General features: G+C 47.7%; 2 protein-coding genes across 2 annotated transcripts; one reads left to right on the plus strand and one right to left on the minus strand.

Annotated features, from left to right (window-relative positions):
* Positions 1-181: 181 nt before the first annotated feature.
* BDV27DRAFT_120660 (FHA domain protein) lies at positions 182-2,744 on the minus strand. Its single transcript, XM_032065168.1, has 3 exons — positions 1,632-2,744; positions 1,484-1,580; positions 182-1,398 (listed from the first exon to the last, which is right to left on the minus strand). The coding sequence occupies exons 1-3, from the start codon at positions 2,684-2,686 to the stop codon at positions 802-804; spliced, it is 1,749 nt and encodes a 582-aa protein (XP_031932751.1). The 5' UTR covers positions 2,687-2,744; the 3' UTR covers positions 182-801.
* Positions 2,745-5,621: 2,877 nt separating this feature from the next.
* Positions 5,622-8,356, plus strand: vac8 (protein anchor VAC8). The gene is made up of 6 exons (XM_032076024.1): positions 5,622-6,369; positions 6,462-6,582; positions 6,641-6,754; positions 6,803-7,048; positions 7,109-7,858; positions 7,910-8,356. The coding sequence occupies exons 1-6, from the start codon at positions 6,196-6,198 to the stop codon at positions 8,239-8,241; spliced, it is 1,737 nt and encodes a 578-aa protein (XP_031932752.1). The 5' UTR covers positions 5,622-6,195; the 3' UTR covers positions 8,242-8,356.
* Positions 8,357-9,794: the final 1,438 nt, after the last annotated feature.

Here is a 9,794-nt window from a genome sequence, read left to right on the forward strand (position 1 = left end):
TAGTTTAAAAAGTTCCCGCATCCTATCGCCATGTTCGATGCGGTGCCGATCTTCTGTGAGATGACGTCGCTTCGATTCTGGGGTAGTAATTGGATATCTGCATGAAATTATGTGGAGGTACTGGGAAAGGATAGGCCTATAAACGCTATTCAAAATCACTGGCTGGCCACTGTTTGGTGGCGTGGCGGTCGCAGGAGGATTGGAAGATGGACTCCGGCGAGCCAAGAAAGGAAATTGTTGCTTTAGTAGCTAAGTTGGCCAGTGCGGTTCCCACGCACGGTCGCAGTATAATGTTATGTACACACATGCTCAATCAGGCGCTATCAAAATAGAACAGAAAGGAAAGTGTAGCAGAAGAACGAATGCTGACGAGGAGATCGTCGAGAGACCACCGGTAAACCTTAGCTAGATCGCAGGATGTATGCAGATACCAAAACGCCATTAACCAGCCGGCTGAAGTGCACCGTCGGACAGCCAGCGAGGACGGCGCAATGGGGAACCTGGCCAAGCCGACCGAGAGGAGTAACCCGGCGATGCGAAATGGGGGTATAATTTAAAACCAAGGGCAGATGGGTTCCAGATTGCGATGCTAGATATAGAGATAGAAAATAACTATGCTGGGGTGTTCAATTGTAAACGATGCAAGGGGGATTAACGAGAGGAAACACGTGAAAGGCCGTAGAACAGTCTTTGATGGGACGACTGCTGGCGTTTGACAAAGCGTCTCCCCGCTCAAAAAGGTCAATGTAAGTCATTGCGCATGGAGTCCCATGGCGTTGTATTCCATAGAATTATCCTTCTTCACGACATGCTAGCCCGGCCGTCAAATACCAGAGGACCGGAATCATTTCGTGGCGTCAGAGGGTTGTCTTCGGAGGATTCAGAACGAACGGGTGTATCTGCCCGCAGCTGCGCCTGCCGGCACTGAAGAGCACTGGCCGTAGGAACCGGTATCCCGATGCTCCCCGTGACAACAGGGGATGGATCGGCCACACGGGGTGTTTCGTCATCGAGTTCTCTCAATGCACTATTTTCACTGAGGTGCATAATCTCGACGTCGTGAGTAAGCCCTGCTGTCGCGGGCAGGGAATTTGGCTGGGCATCCACGGATTCTTGCGAGGAGTTGGAGGCCTCAGGAGTTGGGTTGTTTTCTAGTTGGGGGGTGCGGGTTTCGGATCGACGGTCCTGAGATGAATCTCTTTGTTCCTCTGTGGAGGCGGGCTTCTGCTCCACCTCCTCGTAATCGTTCGAATCATCCACCTCGGCGCTCAGATCCGTATATGCACGGCAATTCGGGCACTGAAACATAGGGTAATCCGGCGTATGGATGAGGCGACTAACGCATTTGTAGTGCCACACATGGGCACATGCTGCCATGAATAGACACTGATAAGGTCTCTACACTCGGCGTTAGCCACCAACTGTTCAGGAGCAACCAGCGTAGGGAAATGAAAGGGCAAAGCAAGAAAGCGGTGAGACAAACCAAAACAGATCCAAGGCAGATCGAGCATTCGCGACACCCGGAATAATCCGCCGTATCGCCTTTACCTAAATTTTTAATGAGGCTCTCAGTGTTTTTACTAGAGCTCTGTTAGCATCGTCGTTTCCCTCCCTCAGTGTATGGACCATACTTGAACTCGTTAGGCTGCTGCTGCCAGGACCGGTTGCATTCGATGCGTATACGAACGCATCGGAAGATCATCTCTTCCCCACCCCTGAAATCAATACCCAGCTGCACGATATCCCCATCCTTCACTGTGTACAGCCGGGATGCCATGTTAGGCTGACTCAACCGCATGTGGTTCAAAAAGGTTCCCGATGAGCTTCCGACATCCTTAATGTGCCACTGGCCGTTTAGGTACAGAAATTCACAATGTTTTCGACTAACGACCTTCGACTTGAAACCCACAGGCGAATCGGAGGGTTCGGTGGGGTTTGCGACGGGCAAGCCGTCTCGCTCAGAGTATCGCCCGACCCGGATGACACTACTCTCCGATGGTAGAGTTCGAGAGATGGGGATAAAGGGTAAGGAAGGTCTCGAATTTCCATGCGAATCCTGATGAGGGAAAAATCGAATGGTGGCTTTCTGCTTCGGGCGTGACGATGAAGAAGAATTTTCATTGGTAACCGGGTCGGGGCAGTCCAACAACCCATTCTGCAGGTTGGTCGGCGCCGATGCTGGCGTCGTGTCCACCTCAGGTCTCGTATCTGGGGTTTGAGACAACCCTCTCAGCCGCGCCATCCTGCCTTGGGTCTGCGTTCGACGAGGCTCGTGTGACGAAGGAGGGGAGGTTGATGACTCGGAGGAGCGATTCTGGGAACGCAGGTCGAGTTCAAAACCGCGATAGCCTGGGAACAAGACAGAACTGTAGCGGGCGAGGGTCGATGAGGATGGTTCAGAGTCGGGACATGGGGCCGGGTCATTGGTCCCCACAGGTGGAAGAGCAGATTCGGTACTGGTGGAGGCAGATGACGCGGGAGAAAACCAAGATACTCGACTACTAAAGGTGTGTCGACGGGCGATCCGTTGTTGACTGTTGGTATTAGAGGCTGAGGATGACGAGGAGGATTGAGAGGAGAAATGATTTTGGGTATACGCGCGCAGTTGGCTAAGGCGGCGGAGGGGCCCCGAACGAGCGTCTGATGGGAAGTTCGACGAGGCGGAGGCGGAAACGGATGCAGACATTCGGTTGGGTCCAAAATTAATTGGTTGCCTGAGGAGAGGAGAGAGAGGGAAAAAAAAAAAAAAAAAAAACAAGACAAAAAAAAAGACAATTATTCACCCCGGGCGAAAGGGTTAAAAAAAGGAGGAAAAATAACTTGCAATAATATAAAAAATAAACAGAATAATGATACTGAATCTATCAGTAAAACAAAATATTAAAAAAAATAATAAAATAAAAAGAAAGAAGAAATCGATCAAGGTAGTAATAATAATAATAATAACAATAAATACACTGGGAGCTTCGTCTGATCTGCGCAACCACCCTATATTGGGATCTCCCTTAAGACAATATCCGATCGGATCACGAAAGTGGGTTTTCTAGTCAGAAAGCGTGACGTACTACAGGGATCCAAGGGTGAAATCGTAGGGAGTAAATACGGAGTAAGAATAAAATCATAAAAAGATCAAAGCACGGGTGTGCAGAGGAAGGTTGCAAGAGCTTTAAAAGGATCAAAGCGATGCTCTAGTGATTTGAAAAACAGACACTAGACCAGAAGAGGGGGAGAGGCGACAAAGGCCAGAATTGAGAAAAAAAGGGGGGGAGGGCACGATTGTTGTTGGCAAAGATGGCAAGTAGCTTAAGTATGCGAGTCAGATGGTAAGATCTGCCAGTGGGGCATCTGAATGGGATGGTATGGATTGGTAGGTAATAGGTATGCGTGAAGTTGTCTCTATCTGAACGTATGGACCAACCCCCTCAAAATAACAAACACGCGATCTCGTCGGTGAGCAAAAAGTACTATCTATTTTCCTCGTCCCTTTGCTTCAGGATTCGGCATGGAATGGTGATAGAAGGATCTCTCAAGGGCTGATTTGGCGGAGAGAAAACAGTTCGCATGCTGCGCAACAACAACAAAACAATCATAATTTAAGATTGTATGGATTTTTCTGTTCCCGCAGTAAGCTTCCTTCCGCCGTGGATCATCATGCAGTTGACAGGCCCGGAGTACATCTGAAGGACATCCTTGCGGTATCACAGAGTTTCGCGACATTCTTACTGGAACATGCTGAGATAAGAGTCTTAGTCAGTTTCCCAGAAGAGTTCCTAGTTATTGAATCCATCAGCAAATCAGCAAAACTACGCGAAGTCCTTCAAGAGATTGGTGGCAAGTTCTCCGATTTTCGCATTGGTCCCTTTATGGCTGGTTGCTAAGACCGTGGACGCTTAAGATATCGTCCTATACTAGACTAGGGCTGCTCCGCAGTTGGTGTCGGGTCTTAATTTGCGGGGCAACACGAGGAAGGGATAACATGCAACAAGCCATTCCAATCATCGTTCGCAGGTATTCGACCTGAACTCTCGTTGTCTGGAGGTACAGCCTTATTACTTATTACTTACTTAAGATGGCGGCTTCATGTGACCCTCTTGGGCCACCGCCTCACGTGGTAAACGGGCAACATTCAGCAGTGTGAGAGCATTTCATGGGCTGAATACATCATGTCGGTTATATGGGAAAGTAATTACCTACGTGGATCACTCAATGTGGATGGGTCTCGGTGGAAGTAACTCGTTATGGCATGTTCAACGGTTAGCTGAGATGATGGGTCCCTTTTTTGTACCAATTAGTTCTTCCGATTCTCCAATACTCCCGAATCCCGAAGCCGACTGACCAGACCGCGGAGACCGCCTTCTTCTTCTTCCTTTTTTTTTTTTTCCCTTCCCCTCTTGGCTCCAAAGTGGGCTATTATGACGTATGACCACGTCTGATTAATGTTTATAGGAGTCAAGTGCTAACCCGAGGGCGGAGGTTCCATTGCCGATCGGCAGCGACCAAGCCTGCATATTATCCAAGCATCTGGACAAACTACTGTTAGAATTACCACGAGCTTAAGCAAGCTCAGGCAAACTGAGATTATCTTACAGAAGACAACCCGTTCCACAAGGTACAACGTCTAAAAGAGAATGATTACTTAAATATATATAAGAGATGCTTGGTGGTGCATGGGAACCACCCGCTATGGCTAACAGTCCGTTGGTCATTCATCCTTTGTCCGGTGATCATGTCGCATCACTCGTCAAGGGGTGGCCTCCGGTGTACAGACGATATTTGGTAAGATAGGTGTGATATGAGTGAGCTTCGAGGTTTGTGAGAATATCTATATGCAACTTATATATATATATATATGTTCTATTAAATACTGGTATCATATGGGAAGTACTAATCAGTCTCCGGACACAGGTCTTTCTCAGTTGTGATGACCAAGGAATAGGTGGCGAAGTTGTTATTATTGTCGAGAACTGAGTCAGACGGTCCTCCCCCCGTGACCGTGAGAATGATTCTCACAACCGTGAGTGTCATGTCGAACCCTTAAGTTTTGCCGGGTGGATCAGCGGGTAGCCCCATGATTAAACCAGGGAGGGTTATACTTTGCTCATCCATTGTTGGTGGGGGAGGGTTGCCAGGATTGTATGATAAAGATTGTTGTGATGCCCAGTACGTGATTGATATGTAGAATTAGCTTGGGCATTTTCGGAATGGTGGGTCGATCAAATTGAAATATGTGATGGAGGACAGACTACTACTCAGAGATATAAGGTAGCATACAGAGTACATACTGTACATCCTGTACATGATCAACAATGACAAACAAATTGAAACAGGTGGAGGTATGTCCACATGACCGTACCATACACAAAGCAGTTGTTTATATCTATTTGATATACTCTAGTAACAATGAAAGATATAATCAAACCAGGGAGGAAAAAGAGGGAAAGAAAAACCAAAAAAATGGAATTGAATTAAAAAATGATACAAAATCAATTCAATTATTGACATTCTTGAGGGCAATTGTCCGAAAATCTTAAATATTGTTGTTGTATTGTCGGTGACGGGAACTGATAAAGGGAGATGAGCTCTTGTCATTTCCCGCGTTATCATTTGCCCACACCTTCACTTGGGACCCGTATTGTCACTCATCACCCGTGCTCCAAGCTAAGGCGCAGGACTAACAGTAACTAAACTCGACCTCACCGTCCGCCATCTCTTTCTGGTCCTCTTCCCAACCACCACCACCACCAACTTCCCCCCCTCCCCTCCCTCTTCCTTCATTGTTCGATCCCCTCTATTCTGGGTAAGACCCTGGGGTCTTTTCTACACTAATCTCGAATTCGGACCGACTATAATATCAAAGAAAAGTCGCCTGCCTATCACGCGCCATTCTTTGTGCTCCCGCAAGCTTCAATTCCCATCGGGCTATATGCAGAGCCTCCCATCCGTCTCTTTGTCTCGTCACCAACCGATTCCCATCGCATCCCGCATTGCTCCATTTTCCTGACCCTGTCTCTCGGTAGAGGCCAACAAAGAACCCATCGTTCGAGGTCCTTCCTGGGAACCGGATATTGCCCTGGGACGAAAGGAAGGTTGTCTTTCGCCGGTCGGACTGACAACGTTGGTTTCGTTTCCGTTCGCTTTTAGACTTGTCGCTTGTGGGGCCGGTGTCTGGTCTTACAGGCCTGTAATATTAGAGGCATGAGTGGGATCGCGAGTGCGTGTTTATCCTGTCTCTCGACAGTTGACCGCTGGTGTCATATCACCGCCTGTCTCGGGCCTATCGGCGGTCGCTCGAGGGATGGAATTTACGAGACAACCTTAGCAGATAACGAGCGGGAAGCAGTTTCCGACTTGTTAGGCTACCTTGAAAATGTATGTTCGTTCGATCACCGTCTCCGTGATTTTATGTATCCCTGTTTTGATCTCTTGGCGTGATTTTGATTCTAACTCAACCGACCCGATAGAGAGCCGAGACCGACTTCTTCAGAGGTGAACCGCTTAGCGCTTTAAGTACACTGGTATACTCCGATAACGTCGACCTTCAACGAAGTGCCAGTTTGACATTTGCTGAAATCACGGAGAGAGGTGGGTGAATCTCGAGGTTCAATGATCTTCGCACGGCTAACTCCCGCCTTCATCGCAGACGTGCGCGAAGTTGATCGGGATACCCTCGAACCCATCCTTTTCTTGTTACAAAGCTCCGATATTGAAGTGCAACGTGCGGCTAGCGCTGCTCTGGGAAACCTCGCTGTAAATGGTTGGTCTCATTTTCGATGACGGCAACGACAATCGCTGACAGATATAGCGGATAACAAGGTATTGATTGTCGCCCTCGGAGGGCTGGCCCCTCTAATACGGCAGATGATGTCGCCCAATGTCGAAGTCCAATGCAATGCAGTCGGTTGCATTACGAATCTAGCTACGCATGAGGACAACAAGGCCAAGATCGCTCGGTCGGGTGCGCTGGGACCGTTGATTCGTCTGGCGAAATCCAAGGATATGCGTGTACAACGGAATGCGACGGGGGCCTTGCTAAACATGACACATTCTGGTGAGTAGACAATGTGGGAGCCTGCGGTTGGTTCTTCATCCTTCTCTGACGGCGGTATAGATGATAACCGACAACAATTGGTCAACGCTGGCGCGATTCCCGTCTTGGTTCAACTGCTTTCTTCCTCCGACGTTGATGTACAATACTATTGTACGACTGCTCTCAGCAACATCGCTGTCGATGCGTCAAACCGAAAAAGACTTGCCCAAACCGAGTCCCGATTGGTTCAGTCACTGGTTCATCTCATGGATTCATCCACCCCTAAAGTCCAATGCCAGGCCGCGCTGGCTCTTCGCAATCTGGCTTCGGACGAGAAATACCAACTCGAAATCGTGCGCGCCAAAGGTCTTCCCCCGCTCTTGCGCCTCTTGCAGTCTTCCTACCTTCCCCTCATACTCTCCGCCGTCGCATGCATTCGCAACATCTCTATTCACCCGCTTAACGAATCCCCCATTATCGATGCGGGCTTTCTGAAGCCACTGGTGGACCTGCTTGGCTCGACGGATAATGAAGAGATCCAGTGCCACGCCATTTCCACGCTCCGAAATCTTGCCGCCAGTTCGGACCGTAACAAGGAGCTTGTCCTCCAAGCGGGTGCGGTCCAGAAATGCAAGGACCTGGTCCTGAAGGTTCCTCTCAGCGTCCAGTCGGAGATGACTGCCGCTATCGCTGTTTTGGCCCTCAGTGATGAGCTCAAACCCCACCTTCTGAATCTCGGCGTTTTTGACGTTCTGATCCCTCTGACGGAGTCTGAAAGCATTGAAGTGCAAGGGAATAGTGCTGCGGCCCTGGGCAATCTTTCCTCCAAGGGTAAGTTATGAGCAGTTCTGTATGCGTCCCGCATTTGCTAATCTGACACAGTCGGCGATTATTCCATATTTGTTCGTGATTGGGCGGATCCCAATGGCGGTATCCACGGCTATCTTAAGCGGTTCCTCGCCAGCGGCGATCCTACGTTCCAACACATTGCCATCTGGACTCTCCTTCAGCTGTTAGAGTCAGAAGACAAGAGACTAATCAGTTATATTGCCAAATCCGATGATGTCGTGCAGATGGTCAAGTCGATCTCCGACAAGAACATCGAGTCCGACGAGGAGGATCAGGAAGATGGTGAGGGAGAGGTAATTGCGCTGGCACGACGATGCCTCGAATTTCTTGGTAACGGCCCCCGACAAACGCTTGTGGAAGCTTAATTAATCCAAGCACCGTCACTTCCTTTAATGATTTATCCTTATCGTTTCCTTTCCCACTCGTCTATAGTTGACCTTGTGTTTTACACATTCACTTTACGTTCTCCTAGGTGTTCAGCGGGCATTTGATTCAGTGTCACTTTCTTGCTTCAGCGAGCATCCGATGTGATAGGAATAATATCGGGATCCGTCCTTGTGGCCGTTTCATCCCCCGGCCTACTTTCTCAAGCTGTATGCTTACATTGTTTGTATGTACTTTGATAAATGCTGTGGTTGTTAGACCAGTTCTGGTCGTCTATTTGCTTGCCGTGATACCTGGATTTGTATGTTGCATTAACTACATCCATTGCTACATTGAACTACCGTTTTTTGTCTTGGTAATTTTCCTAACGGTCCAGCTGGACCCACCGGGGACGTGCTACTAAGATGCTTAAGTGGGTCGAACCCGGTTGGAGGCCAGTCGATCCTCACGGCAAATCAAACGGTTCTGGTGGGTCAGGAAAACATATCACACTGGGTACTTACTGGATACCATCCATCCTTCTCATTACCTGTACGAAACGAATATGCTATAACCTCATGAATTCAAAATACGACAATATTGCAGATTTTTCAATACCTTCTGCAATATTTATTGCCACGGACATGATGTTAAGAGGGCTTCTTGCTCTCTAAAATATATAGTAGGATCGAGTATTCATAAAGAAGAAAATCAATGACACCAGAGACCCAGCATTCATCCTTCATTTGCTAAGATCCGTATCGCAATATCTTGCGTTCTCTGTACTATATATAGTACTCCAGGAGCCTTTTGCCCTAACACCACCCACCATGGTATCATTCAACCTTAGATTTACCATTGGCAGTTAGTTAACCCTTGACTAGAATGTGTCGCAGACATCAATATACTACCTCGAAGCAGATAGAACTACCAAATTGGTTCTATCATAAAGGGGAGGGTAATTTCTTTGCAGGAATAGGATGGCAAAGATATTGGGATAGTTACCCTTATTCCCAAACTTGGAGAAACCACTAATATAGTACTCCCCGGAGTATTAGGTATCATCCTCACAAATTTCAGAAGGAGAGGTCGGAGATTAAGGAGAATAAAAATTATCGAATCCATATTCAGTTCCCTTTGCTTTTCTTCATTCATTGATCTCTGAATATCTACTCTGGAGCACATGCTCCCACTTAGCTAGGTCAATTCGCCGTGGAGAGAGAGAGAGAGAGAGAGAGAGAGAGAGAGAGAAACAGTCACATGTTGATATATATTGATGGATCAACTAGATATCAGTGGATTTTGTAGGGGCTACCCTTGTTGACCCAATATATTTACGGTTTTAAGGATACCATAGATGGGAATTATGGGTATTTGGAGAGTGAAGATTAAAAGCAAGGGAGTCAGTTCTGTCTTTTATCTAACCTGGTGGCTTTTAGGGTACTGGTATAGGTTGAGTGAGATCTGTGAGTATATACTGGGAAATGAAGGTAGCTGGAGCTTAGGGGTGATAGTGATATATATTTAGAGCAACGAACAATAGAAGAAAAAAAAA

The sequence above is a fragment of the Aspergillus caelatus genome (assembly GCF_009193585.1).
Source record: "Aspergillus caelatus strain CBS 763.97 unplaced genomic scaffold BDV27scaffold_10, whole genome shotgun sequence".
In the NCBI taxonomy this organism is placed as follows: domain Eukaryota; kingdom Fungi; phylum Ascomycota; class Eurotiomycetes; order Eurotiales; family Aspergillaceae; genus Aspergillus; species Aspergillus caelatus.

Bases quoted from the DNA above. Each gene is read 5' to 3' on its own strand.
- vac8 (XM_032076024.1), top strand. From the start codon at position 6,196: ATGAGTGGGATCGCGAGTGCGTGTTTATCCTGTCTCTCGACAGTTGAC. The intron at 6,370-6,461 runs GTATGTTCGTTC...CCGACCCGATAG, and splicing joins TGTTAGGCTACCTTGAAAAT to AGAGCCGAGACCGACTTCTT. The intron at 6,755-6,802 runs GTTGGTCTCATT...TGACAGATATAG, and splicing joins GGGAAACCTCGCTGTAAATG to CGGATAACAAGGTATTGATT.
- BDV27DRAFT_120660 (XM_032065168.1), bottom strand. From the start codon at position 2,686: ATGTCTGCATCCGTTTCCGCCTCCGCCTCGTCGAACTTCCCATCAGAC. The intron at 1,581-1,631 runs GTATGGTCCATA...ACAGAGCTCTAG, and splicing joins CAGCAGCCTAACGAGTTCAA to TAAAAACACTGAGAGCCTCA. The intron at 1,399-1,483 runs GTTTGTCTCACC...CGCCGAGTGTAG, and splicing joins TCTGCCTTGGATCTGTTTTG to AGACCTTATCAGTGTCTATT.